General features: G+C 37.1%; 2 protein-coding genes across 2 annotated transcripts; both read left to right on the top strand.

Moving 5' to 3' along the window:
• Positions 1–523: 523 nt before the first annotated feature.
• On the top strand, positions 524–5,912 carry LOC103440642 (disease resistance protein RUN1-like). Its single transcript, XM_070826777.1, has 5 exons — positions 524–1,148; positions 2,710–3,808; positions 3,994–4,260; positions 4,370–5,146; positions 5,301–5,912. The coding sequence occupies exons 1-5, from the start codon at positions 616–618 to the stop codon at positions 5,910–5,912; spliced, it is 3,288 nt and encodes a 1,095-aa protein (XP_070682878.1). The 5' UTR covers positions 524–615.
• A 9,987-nt stretch (positions 5,913–15,899) lies between these two features.
• On the top strand, positions 15,900–16,527 carry LOC103428672 (E3 ubiquitin-protein ligase AIP2-like; the record flags this gene model as incomplete). Its single annotated transcript, XM_070826504.1, is given in 2 exon segments — positions 15,900–16,261; positions 16,377–16,527. Coding segments are annotated over 2 exon segments (513 nt in total), but the record flags the coding sequence as incomplete, so codon positions are not given.
• Between the last annotated feature and the right edge of the window lie 2,496 nt (positions 16,528–19,023).

Raw genomic sequence — 19,023 nt, 5'->3', positions numbered from 1 at the left:
AATTGTTTCTACCCTCCAAGTTAGCCCAAGGAGCCTCTCTTCATCCGCCTCCAAGTCAATTTTTTGGAATTAGTGTTCTTGAGCATCGACGGTGTAGACACGAAACCGCGTCATATGCAGACAATTAACAAACAAATTATTTGTAAGAACATCGTTTCTGTCTAGCGATGTTCTGTCTAGCGATTATTTCGATGTTCTGTCTAGTGACCCTTTGAGTATTAATAATGTTTTTGTCTAGCGATTATTTCGATATTTTTATCGAACTTGAAACCAAGCTCTGTTTCCTCAAATAAAATAATTAAACTCCTCCCATGACTCGTGTGGACGGAGAAGATAGAAATTGATTTGATGATTTGTTACTTAAAAATTGATGAATAAGCTCATTAATTTTATTAATAATACATCATTTAATTTACAAATTTAACCTTTTTTATATTACTCATATGAAGATTGCCCATGAAACTCCCTTTAAGTGCTCAACGACACAGCCTCTCTCACTTTCCTTTTCCTTCTTCCTCTTTCCTGCCCTTTCTCTCTTTTCCACGTAGACCTCTCTCTCCTCCCTCACGGACTCTCTCCCGCTCTCACTGCAGTGCCATAGCGGTGGATACCGCCATGACAGCCGACATAGCCTCCTCTTCGTCATCCTCCAAGTCAAAACTTTGGAATTACGACGTGTTCTTGAGCTTCAGAGGTGAAGACACGCGAAAGGGCTTCACAAGCCACCTCCACGCGGCATTGAAAGACGAGGGGTACCAGGCTTATATGGATGATGACGATCTAAAAAGAGGGGAAGAAATAAAAGAGGAACTGTTCCGGGCAATCGAAGAGTCGAGGATCTCCATCATTGTGTTCTCAAAGAGGTATGCGGATTCAAGTTGGTGTCTTGACGAGCTGGTGAAGATCATGGAGTGCAGGTACAAACTGGGGCGACATGTTTTGCCAATATTCTATCATGTTGATCCTTCACATGTCAGGAAGCAGAACGGAGTTTTCGCCCAAGCATTTCAAAACCACAAAATGGACATCCGCAAAGAAAAAGATGACAAGGAACGCGAAGCCAAGAAAGAAAGGGTAAAGCAGTGGAGAAAGGCTCTTACAGAAGCTGCAAATTTGTCTGGCCACCATCTTCAAATCACTAATAATGGGTAATCATTCACCTGCTCTTCAAGATATAAAACATTTTAGGGACAATTGTTAGACGAGGGAGTATCACACAAACAGAGAAAAAAAAAATTATACGAATTTATAAAATCAAGAAATAGATCTGAAGTTTAGACACCTTTGAGTTGTATTACTCTTATTAACTTGTTTAATTTTTTCAAACGATAAATTTTGTTAGATTAGTCATCGACGGTTTCAAACTCATGCCGTTATTTAATGACCCAACACATTTCCACCATTATAATAAATGATCACTTGCATTAACTTGCTTAATTAATACACCTTAATCTCTGTTATAAAACTAAGAGGAATGCTAGCTCCCTCCTTCATTTGCGTTTTCTCACTTGCCTTCACTCATTCTCATGCCATGTGGAATCAACTTACACTTACATCTATGTATTTAATGTGCATAGAATTTTATTATTCTCTTTCCAAATACGCCCCTAATTAATGTTTCAGATTTTAACCAAGCAATTATTACTACTCTTTTTATTAAAGTTTATTTTTAAGCATTTTTAATTTGTTTTGGATATATATATATATATATATATATATGGTTTTTAAGCTCTTGGTGTTGTCCTTCTCCCCTTTTTTTTTTGTTTAAATTTATTTTTGACTTTTTTTTCTTCTTACTTTACTATTTTCCGAGAATTTTAATCTCCACAAAAAAAAAATTATATATATAAGGTCACTGCCTACTATTTATCAATATTCAAGCATTATAATTTATATCTTACAAAAAAAAAATATATATTTTTTAGGCCCCAGACTTTTATACAATACCAAAAAAGATGAATTGAAATACCGTTTTCGTGAAATTCATATAAAAAATTGTGCAAATTGTTATACAAATAATGCAATTAAACAAAGTTAAACAAATAAAAAAGAATCTTATAATAGCATTTTATTTTCCCCCTTTGAATTCCTTTTTTTTTCTTTTCTTGTACCAATTCTTGGTTAACTTTGGCCTCCTATATTGTTTTTAGTGGGAATTGGAACAGAATATTGCATTTGAAAAAAGAACGGCAAGGACAATTTTGAAAAAAAAAAAAATTGGAAGACAACTCTACCCCGACCCCGAGCTCTAGAACAGAATTTATTTAAACAAAAAAAATCCATAACAAATTAGAAATGTTTAAAAAGCAATATTTTAATAAAAAAAGAGAGGCAATAGTTGTTTGGTGAAAGTCTGGAACATTAATTTAGGGGCATATTAAGAAAGAGAAAAATAAAATTCACTACACATTAAATACATAAATGTATGTGTAAGTTGATTCCACATTAAATACATAAGAAAGAAATTTGTTTATGTACTGATATCTCCTACATGCCACTTAATATTACATACTAGTAATATTTGTCTTCACTTGTAAATTAAGGTCTTAGCTTTGATCTCGCCAAATGAGAATTTGAATTGCATTATTGCTAGCCCATTGTGAAGCTAAGTCCACCCCCTCCCCGCTTAGTGGAGATAACAATTAAAAAAAAAAAATCTCTACAAAGCCTTCTTTGAATCCCACTAATGCTTACGAATTCAATTTTCAGGCGTGAAGAGGAGTTCATTAGAAAAATTGTTGACGAGAATATTCTGGAATGGCTTACCAGCATAAACAAATTACATGTGGCCAAGCACCAAGTTGGAATCGATTCTCGCATTCAAGATGTTATCACTTATCTTTTAAGTGGTGGATCAAATGATGTTGTCATGGTTGGAATTTGGGGGATGGGTGGATTGGGTAAAACAACAGTTGCCAAAGCCATTTTTAACCAAATTCATCCTATGTTCCAATTCAAGAGTTTCCTTGCCGACGTTAGCAACACTGCAATTAAACAGGGTCTGGTTTATTTGCAAGAAACACTAGTTTCTGACATCTTGAAACAGACCAAGTCTCAAATGATTCGTAGTGTTGATAGTGGTATCAGTCTGATTAAACAACGATTTCGACATAGAAGGGTACTTGTCATCATAGACAACATAGATGAAGTGGAACAATTGGATGCAATAGCTGGAAATCACAATTGGTTTGGTCCAGGAAGTAGAATTATCATAACGACACGAGATAAACATTTACTAAAACAAGTGGACAAAGTATATCCGGCTCAAAAATTGAATGAAGGAGAAGCTCAGGAGCTCTTTAGTTGGCATGCATTTGGAAACAGTTGGCCTAAAGAAGGATATCTAGAACTCTCAAAAAAGTTTGTATCTTACTGTGGAGGTTTGCCACTAGCCCTTGAAGTTTTAGGTTCATATTTGTTTAAAAGAACCATAGCAGAATGGAAAAGTCAATTGGAGAAATTGGAGAGAACTCCTGAAGGAAAAATAATGAAACCGCTACGAATAAGTTTTGAAGGGCTAGATGATACACAGAAGGCTATATTCCTTGACATATCTTGTTTCTTTATTGGAAAGAACAAGGACTATGTCGCAGAAGTATTAGATGGATGTGAGTATTTTGCAATAATAGGGATCAGTGTCCTCCTTGACCGATGCCTTGTAACTATTGAACGCAACATGTTGAATATGCATGATTTGCTTCGAGAAATGGCCAGAGTAATTATTTCTGAAAAATCTCCTGGTCACCCTGGAAATTGGAGTAGATTGTGGAATCGTCGAGAGGTCATCGATGTATTGAGAAATAAATCTGTAAGTACATTCACAATAAAATTTTGAATTAATGCATCGTACAAGAAAAGAATATATGTAACACACGTATGTCTATTATACATTGAACAACATTCATATTTAAATATATTCACCGTACAGGTAAACATATGCAAATAATTCTTTTCTTACCACTCTAACTTTTTTTTTCTTTTTTTTTTAAACAGGGAACTGAAGAAGTTGAAGGCCTTGCTCTAACAGAATCTATTTGTCTCAGTACAGTAGCATTTGCTAATATGAAGAAACTAAAATTTCTTAAGCTCAGCTACGTAAAGCTCATGGGAGAATACAAACATCTTCCCAAAGAGTTAATATGGTTGTGCTGGCGTGGATTCTCTTTAAAGTCCATACCGGATGACTTTTTTGATCAACCAAGACTAGTTGTTTTAGACATGCAGTCAAGCAAACTGGTAAAAGTTTGGGAGGGTTCCAAGGTACAATCAATTACACATCATGATGATGATGATGTTCCATTTCTATTTATTTTAACGAATATTCTTTTTTAATATTAATTTCAATTTTTTCTTCGATTTTGTGCAACAGTCGCTCCAAAAGTTGAAAATCATTAATCTCACTTATTCCATTTACTTAAAAAAATTACCAGACTTTTCACAAGTCCCAAATCTTGAAGAGTTGATATTGGTCCGTTGTGAGAGTTTGTCCGAGATTCACCCCTCCATTGGTCATCTTAAAAGACTTTCTTTGGTAGATCTTACATGTTGCAGAATGCTTACTTCTCTTCCAAGGGAATTCTATAAGTCGAAATCTGTTGAGACTCTTCTTCTTGGATATTGTTCAAATTTCAGAGAACTACATGAGGATTTAGGGGAGATGTTTTCATTGAGAATACTTGAAGCAGTGCATACAACCATAAGACAAGTACCACCTTCCATACTAAGATTGAAGAATCTCACTCATTTATCCCTACAACGTGTGAAATTAGCTGATGATAAAATCCCTAAGGATCTTGGGAGTTTAATTTCTTTACAATATTTGGATCTTGGAGAGAATTATTTTCATACCTTACCCAGTCTCAGAGGTCTTTCAAAGCTTGAAACATTGAGTTTAACTGGATGCACAAATCTTCATACAATATCTGACTTACCAACAAGTTTGAAATTTCTGTGTGCGTTTAATTGCCCTGCATTGGAAACAATGCCCAACTTTTCGGAAATGTCAAATATGAGAAAACTGGAAGCAAGTGATTCACCCAAACTCACTGAGGTTCCGGGCTTGGAAAACTCATTAAACTCCATGACATTGATTGATATGCAATGGTGCACCAATCTCACAACTGATTTTAGGAAGAACATCCTACAGGTATCTCTCTCTCTCCCTCCCTCTCTCTCTCTCTCTCTCTCTCTCTCTCTCTCTCTCTCCCCCCCCCCCTAAGTTATCGTTACCTTCCTATTGTGCGTATGCACACACAAACACACATGTACATGTATTTATGATACTTGCATTGTATACGTAGGGATGGACTTCTTGCGGATTTGGTGGCATTTTCCTCCATGGGAATTATGTTCCTGATTGGTTTGAGTTTGTCAATGAGGGCACTAAAGTCAGTTTTGATATTCCCCCGAGTGGTGATCGTAGTTTTGAAGGGCTAAGTCTGTTCTGCTTGTACCACTCATATGAAAGAAGTCTTTTACCTCCTCCTCTTGCCATTACTGTTATAAATAATACCAAGTGTACTGAATTACGGGCCAACATAGTCAGAGAAGAACGAAATAGAATATACTACAAACCTGAATCCTATCATATCTGGCAGGGTCAATTATCGAAAGATAAGCTCAATTTGCAAGACGGGGATAAAGTTAATATAATTTTTGAAGACTCATTTGCAAGTTCGCATCCTGATTATTATATGACAATGAAGAGAACAGGGGTTAATCTAGTATGGGACAAACCTATGAAGGAAAATATGCATAATTTGGACAAAGCTGGTTATGTTTTTGACTCGCATCCAGCTCGGTTCTATGATGAGGGAGGACCAAGCCATGACACATTTGATAATAATCATCATCCCAGTAATCAAATGAGAAATACTACAGATGACAGAAATGGGAAAAGGCAGAATTTTTGAAGCGACGCATCATCTCTCTTGATTAAGTCACACCCAGATTGGTTCTATGATGAAGCATGATCAAGGCGGTGATGCATCGTCATCATCACATATCTGAGTCAAACAGCAGTCAGTTCATCAAACACCGCTTTCATTTTTCGCTCCATAGTTCGTACTTCTTTATATTCCTATGATTTTTTTCAATAAGTAGTTGTTTTGAATTTTGGAGAAATATTGCATCTACAAACATTTCAACATTACAATAATCAATAGAAGAGAATCATCAAAATATTTGACAAATACTACTCGAATTCGCACTAAATACTTGCCCTGCTTCCACCGCGTATTCAATCAATATATAGTTTGTACTATGTTTTCATTAATCTTGACTTGCCTTGACATGTTAGCAGAAAATTGACTCTACATTTTAGTAGAAGATCTATTACCTTTCTACCACCTTTGAAGTCGATGAACTAGAATTCTTCAAGCTGTAGACGGAAGTTGTTTGTAAGAATGTAGAGCTGTTCCCGTTACGATCAAAATGCTCATCTACAAGACTCAGAAACGATGGATGGCTCAATAGAATATCTCAGAAATTTTCTCCACTTCCCTTCCACGCTGACTGAGGTGTTCATAAGCTTCTTCTACAGTTTTAATTTCTACTAGTGATGTTGCTGCGGTTTTTAAACTATATTATGTTGCGGTTTTAAAAACATGTAAAACATGTCAAACATTTCTAAGTGTATACATGATATGCAACATTTACATACATGTGATTCATGTCTTCTTAATCATTAACAGAACAAACTAAAAAAATAAAAAGCAAAAATATGAATTGTACATGAAATTGTGTTCAATCCAAAAACTACACTTAAGAAGGATAAATATACATGCGCTCTGCGATTTCATTTCTCAGTTCAACAACCGCTACTTATTCTATAAAAAAGTCAACTTCGACTGTTCCCACTTTATGAAATTATGATCACATTTCTTACCCGGAAACCAATTGCAAACCCCAGCCCATGTTCAGTTTCTTTGGCCCTTCCAAAGCGCATTTGCTACATCTACATGTTGCGGCCTTTCTGTAAACACCATCGACTTAAAAAGTCACACAGTTTGAAAAGAAAAATGAAATCATCAAATATAGCATAGATATCTTTGTAGGATTTCAATTGAAAAAAAAAAAAAAAAAAAAAAAAAAAAAAAGAGACAGATCTTTGTTGGGGTAACAAATCTATCTGACTTACAAAAAGAGTACCTATTGGCTATTGCCAAACTAACAAGAAAAAACTCTTGTTAAGTGAATCAGTGCAAATATGGCTAAACCACCAAAATTCTAAGATTGGAAGCTACGGTTTCACCATCATCATATTCATATCAAGAACAAAAATTACCTAACAAAGTAAAGCGTGCTGAGAATAAAAAAAATGACAAAGTCAATGAAATCCTCCTCTTCCCCTCCCTCTACTCTTCCCCCATCCCCTTCCTCGTACCCTTCCTCCTCTTCCTTTCCCGTCATAATCCCTGTCATCGTCTTTTTGGTCGCTAAACATGCTCATTTTAATATTCTCTGTATCCACATCATGAGGACCCTTTTGTACCTGAAGTTGCAGTACAATAACATCAGAGAACTTGCAATACAACAACAATACCAATTTTAATGATCAGAATATGCTATCACACTGACATGATAATCATCCAAATCAAATTGGATTTTGGAGCTGCCGTGCAAGTTCCTCGTCACGACTACTACTTGTAAAGGCACACCTCCAATTGAAGCCTTGCCCCGACTTGCTCTTTTCCCATACATCCAAAGTGAACGCCACTGGCTCTTCCTCTAAACTATCTGCCTCTTGAATGCCTGTCATCCCGGTTTTGATGGCTCATTTTTTGAAGAAGCTTTTGTGCGGCTGCTTGGCTTTGAACAGGGACAGCTTCGATTTCTGTGGAAGGCATAATACATCAGCATTAAATTACAAAGTAAAAAAAAATGTAGAACATTTATAATAAATAAATAAGTTAACTAAATGTGTTTCTTGTGTGATTCTAAGTAAAATTCCATTTTACATAATCGTCGACGTTGATATAGACAAAACTTAGCAGAAATTTGGTTTTCCCTCCATTCAAATGATTAAAGTTTTATTCCTCCACCTTACAGCTGCCCCATCTACAACTAACAACTATATATGCACCACTAGAAATAATTAGTGAACAAATCCAAGTGTAAAAACACCGGTCTCCTCTCGACCCCTTCCCACAACGAAGTGACACAAAATTAAACTTAATACTACAAAAAACCCGGATGCAACATAGGATAATAGTAAAATTTAATAACAAGCTGCAAGCTGCAAGCTGGACCTGAATGAAAATCCACCTTATTTTGGCCTCGTAGTCATTTCAGAGCTACTAGGTTTGTCTTGAGTTCTTTCATCAACGGAATCTACTGTACAAGTGTTATCTCTCACTTTTATCTACGCTTCCTAGAATTTCATTTTAATCTCATTTTGCCCCTTGTAACTTAACACTATGTTTGGATGATGAAAATAAACTTAAATTTGAATTAAAATCAGAATTTATAATTGGCATGCACCAATTCCCTTGTTTGGATTCATAAACATAGAAATTTAGAATTTCCGTGTGGAAAAACAACTTGGAATTTGGGACCTTCAATTCCCAAGTTTAAATTCCATGTAAATAGGTGTCATTTCCCAATTTCTATGATTGAGAGTTTAAAAATAACATATTCCGAATTTATTGTTCTTTTAGGTTAACCAAACAAGAAAATTCACAAATTTTAGAAAATAAAATCCCGTCATTTCAATTTCCGCCATTTTAAAATTTCGTAGTAATATTAAATTGCTTCATCCAAACATAGTGTAAAAGTCACCACTTTACTCCCTGAAATTCAAAATTCATTCCACTTTGACTTGTAGACTCTTTTTTTTTTCGCTAAAACTCAAAATTCGTTCCACTTTGACTTGTGGACTCTCTTTTTTCCAAAACTTATAGATCACCTCCTAAAACGTATATGGGACCCAACATCCAATAAGATTAAGTTGATTATAAATCTCTATTACACTCAACATTCAACAATCAGAGATATTAAATTTAAAAGAAATTGATTAGCCACACTCACACAAATCAAATACTAACATATCTAAGGCAATGTGGAGCGAATTTTGAGTTTTATAGAGACGAATTTCAAGTTTCAGAGGGCAAGCTGGGATCAAAATCGAGTTCTAGAGAGCAAAATGAAGCGAATTTTGAGTTTCAAGAAGTAAAATGACAAATTTTGAGTTACAGGAAGCAAAGTGAGATTAAGATTGAATTCTAAGAAGTGTAACTAAAAATAAACCGTCACATATGGGACACTGTGAAAACTCGCCGGAGATGGCCAGAAAAACCCTCAAAGTTGACTGGTCCAAGGGAAAACTGGAAAACTCGCCCGTAACTGGGTAAACTTTAAAATTCAACGAAACCAAGTGATTCAAAAACGAAAATCATACTTATCGATGAGACAAAGAGAATGGTACCCTTTTAGACAGCTAAATCTTTTTGGTTTGGCCAAAAATGGCTCGAAAGTGGCTAACTCGAGACCAAGACAGCCAATTTCGAGCCATTTTTCGGCCAAAACACTAGTAGTTAGTCATAAAAAAATGTATCATTCTCTTCATCTCATTGAGAAGTATGATTTTTGTTTTTGAATCACTTGATTTCGTTGAGTATTGAAGAAGTTATGAACGTTTAAAGTTTACCCAGTTTCCGTTAAGTTTTCCTTCGGACCAGTCAACTTTGAGGCTAATTTCCGGCTATCTCCGGCAGCCATTGGGCTTCCAAATAGGTATAATCTTATTCTACACTTTGTTATCTTCATTTTGATATATTATGGGTCGAATTTGGTTAAGAAATGATTGAGTTACGAAACTTTGAAAATTGCCCAAACTTCTGGCCAAGAGCTCCGGGACACTTAACGGAGTTTTTAACGGAATGACCAAAATAATGGATGGTGGACAATCTCAAGGACCACTTTTATCGATTTGAATTGTTAGGGACCAAAGTGATGAGTTATGCAAATCTCAAGGATCATTTTGGCTATTTAGCCTATTTACAAATGTTAAACATGATAAGCGTTTGCAGAATTAATTACTCACATGCTTCACAATCCCAAAATTGGCAAGTTTAACAACTCCTGATGCATCAACAAACAAATTTGCACCCCTTATACCCCTAGAGCAATCATCGAATCAAAACTTCATTTAGTAAAGCAAAGAAAGCTTATAATCAATCAAGAAATTCAACATGATTCTCGGACATTTTAGAAGGGTCACATGCTTTGATGTAGGGTCGGGTATGGTAGGGCAACTACTGGAGGATCCTCGTTGAATTCACATCCGTTCATCGTACATCGTGCGGTCAAAAGTTATTATAAATTTTTTTATTTAAAATTGAATATAAATAATACTTGATAAAAACAGGTCGCACGATGTACAATGAACATATGTGATTAGAGGATTTCCGGGATCCTCACAAAGAGAATTTCCGGGATCCTCACAAAGAGGATCCGGCAAGGATCCTTACTTGGGTAACTAACAACAAAGCTTAAATCAATAATCATACTGACAACATCGTTTTTCGAATTTCCATACCACCCAGATTCAACACTGGTATCAATTAATCAGTTGTAATAGTGCGGATTGGCTAAGTTTTCGGTGAAGAACGAGGAGGAAGAGGAGTTGGGTGTGGTTCTAACTAGCGATTAATAACACAACATGCAGTACAAATATACAATGAATCTATATTTCAAAAATGCTGATTCGGTTGATTAAAGATCTAGCGTGTGAGTTCTTGTTACTTCATCGGTAACTAATTAGTGTATAATGAAACTTTATTCCGTTCGTCAAGAAAAGATAGTCATTTCATACAAAACAATGTCCATTTTCATTTGGACCAACAAGATTTGAAGGCCCAAATATTCACAATTAAGGCCGAAGGCCAAAAGGCCCAAACTCACTGCATTCCAACCAAGGTCTAAAATATCACTGATATCGAAATATTGGTAGTTCAAAAACACGGAAATTTCTATGGAAATATCGGGATATTATCGATATCGATAAAAATTGAATAAAAACCGCAGAAATTGTAAGAAAAACTTGGAAATTTTTATTGAAACTTTGCAGGATGTTTATTTAGTCAATTATCTATTAGTTTATCACAAAAAAATTGGAAGGAAATGCATTGCTTGATGGATTTAACTGATTTAAGTTGATTATATAGCGAGCTGGCAAACATTGTGAGTGTAGAAAATATGTAGTAATTAATGAAAGAAGTTTAAACACACCATAATCATTCATATATAATGAATTAGTACAATATTTTATACTTTATACATTGCATGGTAAGATACATGAGTGACTTAGTACCACATAGAGTTCCTATGAGGTTCAAAATTTTCACTATCTTCATCATCTCTATGTGTAGAGTAAGTGTATTGTGAAGAGTAGTCATCAAATGATAAATCCCCAAAATAGTTTTGCATGTAATTGTTAACATGTCATCCATATGGATCCGAGATTGGTTGACGTTGTCCATAAGAAAAATCATTTGAAGATTGAGTCTCGGATTCTTTCCATGAGTCGCTCCATTCCATCCCAACAGGAATGGGATATGAAGAGTAGGGAAATGGTTGGTTATGAGTATAACCATAGTTACTACTTCTCACTCTAACAAAGTCCGAAGTTATAGATAACGAGTCATCTTCTTGACTTGACAAAGTCCCCTTACCTCTTTCTCTGCGAGTATAGTCATTCCCTATGGCATCAATTCCTGGTTCTGCCCGCCTACTGCCATGGTCCTCATCCTGTGTTGCATGCGTGAAGTTTGCCTCACCAGTGAAGGGGCTCATAAATCCGAGAGGTGGTCCAACATAGTTTCCATATCCACCACTACCTCCAGTTCCACTATATCCTTCATCATTCCCACCTCCGGTGGTAGGTGAGTCTCCTGATCTTGTACTAGAGTTATCATTAGTATCAGTAGGATCTTGTGGTTGTGTAGGATTGGAAGAAGGTGGAATTCCAGTGTTTCTTGGTCTTAGGCGCAAAAGTTCTTCGAAAGAGTCAACGCTGCTAGATCCCACCTCCTTCTCTAATACTCTTTCTACATTTATCCCTTCATTACGTGCTTCTTCAGCAACTCTTAGAGCTGGGTTGCCTTCATCATCATCTAAATGAAGAGGTCTAATCCATTGATAAAGTTGGTTACCCTCTGTATCATTATCTTCAACAAAAATATCAAACACATCTAGTGGGTCACCACGGTCAACATGATCTATTTATGCTTTCTTATCTCGAATTTGAAGCTTCATGTTGTAGTAGCAATAAACTAATTTTTCCAACTTACTATGAGCCAACCTATTTCTTTGCTTTGTGTGTATGAGTGGAAATGTACTCTAATTTCTTTCACAAGCAGATGAGGAAGCTGTTTGTGATAATACTTTGATTGCTAACTTTCTCACAGTTAGTGCATCAGTCCCATACATGATCCACCATTCAGCTATAATGAAAAACAATGTTGATAAGCCTAATAACTCCAACAAATTCTATTATAAACTGATAGTGAAATATGTTTACACTCACTAGGAGACATTTTTGTTCGAGCAGCAATTGATATTGGTTCTTCAAAAGTTCTTCTTGCATCTTTAAACCATGTTAGCTAAATTTAATAAATTGTGTTAGTTTAATCCAACAATGTAATTATTTAATTTAAGTAATTGTGTACCTCATTTCCAAATTGGCCAACTGCTGGTGATGCAGGGTCTAATTTAGAGTATACATTATGTACAACACGTATAAGGGTACCATCATTTCCAACACCGGGTCTGTATTGGTATTGAGGATTCAAATAATATGCTATTCAAAGAAACACATACTCTAATAAGAGAAATAATACGTATGCAACTAAAGAAATGAATTGCAAATTATGACATAATTTATACCTGCTGCATGTAAATCGTGGTATAATGTTTTATACCATCGGTCATCAATTATCATTATGACCCACTTTGCACCATGTTTTCTTTCCAAGTCCTCCTTCATTACACGCATCAACTCATATATTGCCCTCATAGTAGGATATACTTCTGTGTCAACGATCCGTAAAACTTTGTAAAGAGGCTCAAACAGTTGGCACACATGTTCTGATTGAGTCCAAAAAGCATGATTAAGCACTATACTTTCCACCATACGACCTGCATTTGAGCGGCTGAAATTGTTGTTGGCCCAATCGTCACTAGTGAATAGTTGCTTCAATCCTGCTTTCTTCTTAAGTAGGTTGTCTAATGCAATATAGTTGGTGACGAATCGAGTGGTAGCTGGACGAATAATTTCTCCTTTGCAAAATTCACGCATCTTTGCCAACAACCAACCATGATTGTAAATATAATTTGTGATCGTTCTAGCTCTTTTTACGACATTAGCAATATTCTTTCTCTTCCCCATTGCCTCAAACATGAGATCAATACAATGTGCTGCACATAATGTCCAAAACACATTATGATGCTTCATTAACTTTTTTCCAGCTTTGACAAATGCAGAACCGTTGTCAGTCACGACTTGGACAACATTATGCTCTCCTACCTCCATGATTACATCCCTCAATAATTTGTAAATATACTTATAGTTCTTTATATGGTCTGAAGCATCAACGGACTTCAAAAAAATTGTCTTTCCCTTGAAGTATACCATGAAGTTTATGATAGACAATCTGGTCGGGCCAGTCCATTCGTCACACATGATTGTGCAACCATTAGTTTTCCACTTTGACCTCAACTTATTAACATACTCGCCAATGTCTTTATACTCCATTTCCAAATATTTGTTTCTTACCTCATAGGGAGTGGGAGGTTGTACTCCAACACCGGCCTGTTGACATCCCAATACCATATTTTTTAAATGATGTGATGATGCCTTCTCAGCAGGGACATTTTCATAGATAAAGAACTTGCTAATTAGACACCCCTTTCCCTCCTTCACATTACCTCCAGTGAAATAACTTCAAACACTCTTTTGACGTGCTTTGGTTGACTTATATAAACTTGGGGCTATTGGTGGTGTTGGTTGTGATTCTCTAACACTTGCTCCCCGTCTCATTTGTGCACCACCACTTGTCTCGGAACCTTGTGCTCTATTAGGAATTTTATGAAGGTGTTCTCTTTCCCATGTTGACTATTTGGAGGCACGTAATGCTTGTTTGAAATTGCGTCGTTCTTCAGGTCCTATGTCATCATCACATTCGTCCTCATCGTCATCATCATCACTGTCAACCGCTTGGCCAATGACTTCTCCTCGTAGCCCAGCTCGAATATTTTCCATTCCATGTGTTTTCTTTTTACTTCTGGTGTTTTTTATTTTTTAATAATGTGGTGATGAATGCCTTCACTTCTGGGGGGGGGACATTATCGCATCGTTGGACATTATTTCCTTGATCTAATCCACTAAGATGGTACTTAAGTCGTGTCACTCCGCCACTCTTCATTACCCTACCACAATATTTGCAAATTGTGCCATGTTTGTTTCCGTCTATTAGGCTCCATGTTCCCAAGCTGGATCACGTTTAGTAACTCTACTAGACATCTTAATAAACATTTTAATAAACAATAAAGGTGCAAAACGACAATAAAGGACACTAAATCGAGGTTGATATACAGCTCATTGTCTGTTTAGTATTCATCTAGTCCGATTTTTTATTAAAGGTTTGTAATCGGTTATATGAGCATATTTCACTTAACGGTATATTTCAAAAGTATTTATGCTCATATGCGCTTTTAGTGGAGGCATGGACTAGTAATTTATGTGGCTCCCCTGTTCGAAACCACTGTTTTAGGGATGAAATTTGTGACGAAAGGTTTCATCTTTGTTATACTTGTGACCAATGCTTTTATTTAGTTGGTCCCCATATGTTTACTTTCGCTCGTGATACTTGCTTTTGTGTTGAAGCTCTGGATGGAATGTTTGGAAACTTGGCAAACACATGCAGAATTTCTCAACAGATTATTATTTATGTCTGAGTTGAAGATGTGGGAGCCAATGGCAGAATTGTCTGTCAAACGTTTGAAACCGAATGATTTTATTTGTGTCTCACGTCATTTATGTTCTTACACGAAGGCTGATCAGAATGGGAATCTAATTATGCGTTATAACGTTAGAATGTTGCCCCCCACTCTTTTCAATGTTTCTTCATTCCTGTTTCACAAATTTGATCAGTGATCATTGGATTTTCATTGTAGTTAGATGTGAAGGAGTTGAATTATGGAAGAAGAATACATGATTCAAATCGGACTCGGTCAAAGGACAAAAGAGCACCACACACCGTAATTACATAGAAAATACATAATCATCCTCAAACCAAACCAGGTCTTGTGCCACTGTCAATCCATTTCGTGCCAGTCAATGCCGTTAACTTCTCTGTTCACATAATTATTGTATCTGACCTGTTGAAAAATCACCATGAAAAAGCACAGGTCCAAGCACCGAGGAGTTAGCAGAGGAAGGCTTTGAGGAATCACTTTCCAACGCCTGCCAAGTTCTCATGGCATTGGTGAAGATGATCAAAATTTCAGTTGAAACTTCAGTGGGGGACGTTGATGGTCGACGTCACGCTTTTCGCGCGCATTAACAGAATCCCTGAAACGACCCCAATTCAGCAACATCTCTAAGACATTGTCCTAAATGGATGATTCTTAAGGTAGGGCAATTTCCCAAGAGGCAAAAACTTGCATTCACTCCATCTATATGGATAGATGATTCTTAAGCTGTGCAAAGACATGAAATATCTCCCTTTTCAGAAAATTATAGGAACCCCTTGTTTTTTTTTTTTTTTTGGTGTAATTGTTTGGGAAATTTGTTTGAGTTTTCGTGGAAAGTTGCAAAAACTTAAAATTTATTTTCTTTTATTGGAATTGAATTTTTGGTTTTTTAGGATATTTGTTTGAGGGGCATTTGACGGCTGGTGCGGTCGAATCTAGTGACGGCGGCCATGGAGGCCATGGCGGTGGGGTTGTCTTCTGAGTCGGGTCCTGGAATCGAAGAAAACTCGGAAGGCGTAGTGAATCTGCTTCAGAGTCTCATTGACAACCTCGACAGCGTTTTGCCGCTGGGGATTTTGGGTGACGTGAGGGCGGCTCCGAAGGTCCCGCCTACAAGCAAACAGGTGAAGGCCAATCTTCCAGTGATCATGATCACGGAGGAAGTGTTGAAAAAGCTCGGAGAGGACGCATATTGCTGCATTTGTAAGGAAAACTTGGTTGTCAATGACAAAATGCAGGAGTTGCCCTGCATGCACACTTTTCATCCTCCTTGCCTAAAGCCATGGCTGGGAATTTGAATTTTTCAACATTTGCTGTATTGGTAATGTATCTCATTGGTTGTGTTCAATTCAAATTTTAAGTGGCTGACTGACTGGGGTTTTTGGGTTGTTTTGATTGTGGCAGGATGAGCACAATTCTTGTCTGATATGCCGGCATGAGCTGCAGACGGATGATCATGTGTACGAGAACTGGAAGGAGAGGGAAAATGAGGCCAAAGAAGACTGAAAATGAGCTGCGAATGCGATTCGAGGTGGTGAATACATGTATGTGTAATATTTAGATGATGACATTTGCTTCAACAATTGTCAAATTTGCAGCTTCATTAATAAATTCTTATTCAGTCCACCACATTAAGCATGTCTATGAGTGTGTTTTGTGTTGGTATATGGTCCAGCCCATGCTGAATTTTCTAGATTATTCTAGTAAGCAAGTGAGATGGCTGGAGCATGCTAGACAATTCTAGCATGTTATTAAGTTGATGGAAGAAGCTAGAGAGTACTAGCTTCCTTGGTTGCAAATGGAAAGATCTATAAGCTACAATTTTGTGGCTAGTCTAGATCTTTCTATGCTAGAGGTTTGAAGAATACACTAGAAATTAGTAGAATGCCAAACCCTCTCCTATAAATATGGGTGTCATGTTGTAGTGAAGTAACCAATTAAGAACCAAGTGTGAGTAGCAAAGGATCAAGTCCAAAGCTAGAGTTCCACTCCAAGAGTGAGAGTGAGAATGTTCCACTACACAGTGTGAGTGAAGTTTAGTGTGAGAGAAAGTGTTGTTATACTTTCTTATATCCATCAAGCCTTGTCTTTGGCTTGGTAAGACCACCCTTGTTGTACTCATATTTTTCATATAGTGAAGATTGATCCTTGTTTTGTGGACGTAGGCATAAATTGCCGAACCACATAAATTCTTGATGTCCATTTTCCACTTTACCTTGTGCATTCTCTATCTTGTATTACCGACATTCCTAACAAGTGGTATCAGAGCCCGGTTGGCTCGTACTACGAGATGGAAGGAAGTGGCACTATGATCAAACTCACCAACTCCAATTGGGTAACATGGAAGCCAAGGATGGAGGACATTCTCTATTGCAAGGATCTGCATGAGCCAATTGAAGGAGATGCCGTTAAGCCCGAGAGCATGTCTGATGTCGAGTGGAAGAAGATGAATCACAAGGCTATTGGCACAATTAGATAATGGGTGGACGATAGTGTTTTTCACCATGTGTCTAATGAAACCAATGCCCACGAGTTTTAAATGAAGCTTGAGTCCTTGTTCGAGAAGAAGACCCCAGCCAAGAAAGCCTTCTTGATCAAAGAGCTCATACAATGATGGTTTAAGTGTAGCAGAACACTTGAACAATTTCCAGAATATCATCAACCAGTTGGCTACTATGAAAATGACGATCGAGGACGAGCTACAAGCGCTCTTGTTACTTGGATCCTTGCCAGACAGTTGGGAGACCTTTGTGGTGAGTATAAGTAACTCTGCTTCTAATGGTGTTCTTACTCTTGATAATGTTAAAAATAGCATGCTCAATGAAGAAACAAGGAGAAAGACTTCTGGCACAGATAGCAGCCAAGTATTTGTCATAGAGAACCGCGGAAGAAGCAAGAGTAGATGGCCTAGAGATCATGGCAGAAGTCCTAGCCAATCCAAATCAAGGTTCAGGGGTGCATGCCACCATTGTGGCAAAGAAGGCCATATGAAGAAAAATTGTCGAGTTTGGAAGAGAGAGCAAAATGAAGGAAACAATCAGAAGAAATATGATACTGGCAATACCACTACTGTCATATGTGGTGATGTACTAGAAATATTATCTGTTGGTGAATGTCTGCATATGGGCAACTCTGACAGAGACATTGAATGGATCTTTGACAATGGAGCTTCCTTCCATGCTACGTCCAAATAAGAGTTCTTCAGTACATACAAAGAAGGTGACCTTGGCATAGTGAAGATGGGGAATGAAAGCTATTCCAAAATTCTTGGAATTTGTGATATTTGCTTAAGAACTAATCTCGGCTGCCAGTTGATGTACGTCTCAATCTGATATCCATCGGTACCCTTGATCGACAAGGTTATTATCACCATATTGGCGAAGGAAAATTGAAGCTTACTAAAGGCTTAATGGTGGTAGTAAGAGCATGACTTTGTTGTATGCTGTACCGGTCAAATGCCAAGGTTTTGAAAGGTGAGTTGAATGCTGTGGATGACTCATCTCTAGACTTGTGGCATAAGAGGCTAGGCCATATGAGCGAAAAAGGCCTACAAGTTTTGGCAAAGAAGTCTCACATTCCCTTTGCCAAAAGTACGTCGTTAAACTCTTGTGAGCATTGTTTATTCGGAAAACAAAGAAGAATTAGTTTTTTTGTTCCATCTACAAAGAAAGGAAATTTGTTAGATCTTGTTTATTCAGATGTGTGTGGTCCCATGGAAGTCGAGTCACTTGGAAGAAATAAATATTTTGTTACTTATATTGATGATGCTTCACGAAAGGTCTGGGTGTATTTGTTGAAATCCAAAGACCAGGTGTTTCAGACATTCCAGGAGTTCCATGCCATGGTGGAGAGGGAAATTGGGAAACCTCTCAAGTGCCTTCGTAGTGACAACGGCGGCAAGTACACATCTCACCAGTTTAGAGAGTATTGTGTGAAACATGGCATACGTCATGAGGAGACAGTTCCTGGAACTTCACAACATAATGGTGTTGCTGAAAGAATGAACCGAACCATCATGGAGAAAGTCAGGTGTATGCTAAGGACTGCAAA

This window comes from Malus domestica, chromosome 08 (assembly GCF_042453785.1).
Source record: "Malus domestica chromosome 08, GDT2T_hap1".
NCBI classification, from domain to species: domain Eukaryota; kingdom Viridiplantae; phylum Streptophyta; class Magnoliopsida; order Rosales; family Rosaceae; genus Malus; species Malus domestica.
The sequence above is the reverse complement of the archived record's forward strand: the minus strand, read 5'-3'. Positions and strand labels throughout refer to the sequence as shown.

Bases quoted from the DNA above. Each gene is read 5' to 3' on its own strand.
- LOC103440642 (XM_070826777.1), top strand. From the start codon at position 616: ATGACAGCCGACATAGCCTCCTCTTCGTCATCCTCCAAGTCAAAACTT. The intron at 3,809-3,993 runs GTAAGTACATTC...TTTTTTAAACAG, and splicing joins ATGTATTGAGAAATAAATCT to GGAACTGAAGAAGTTGAAGG. The intron at 5,147-5,300 runs GTATCTCTCTCT...TTGTATACGTAG, and splicing joins TTAGGAAGAACATCCTACAG to GGATGGACTTCTTGCGGATT.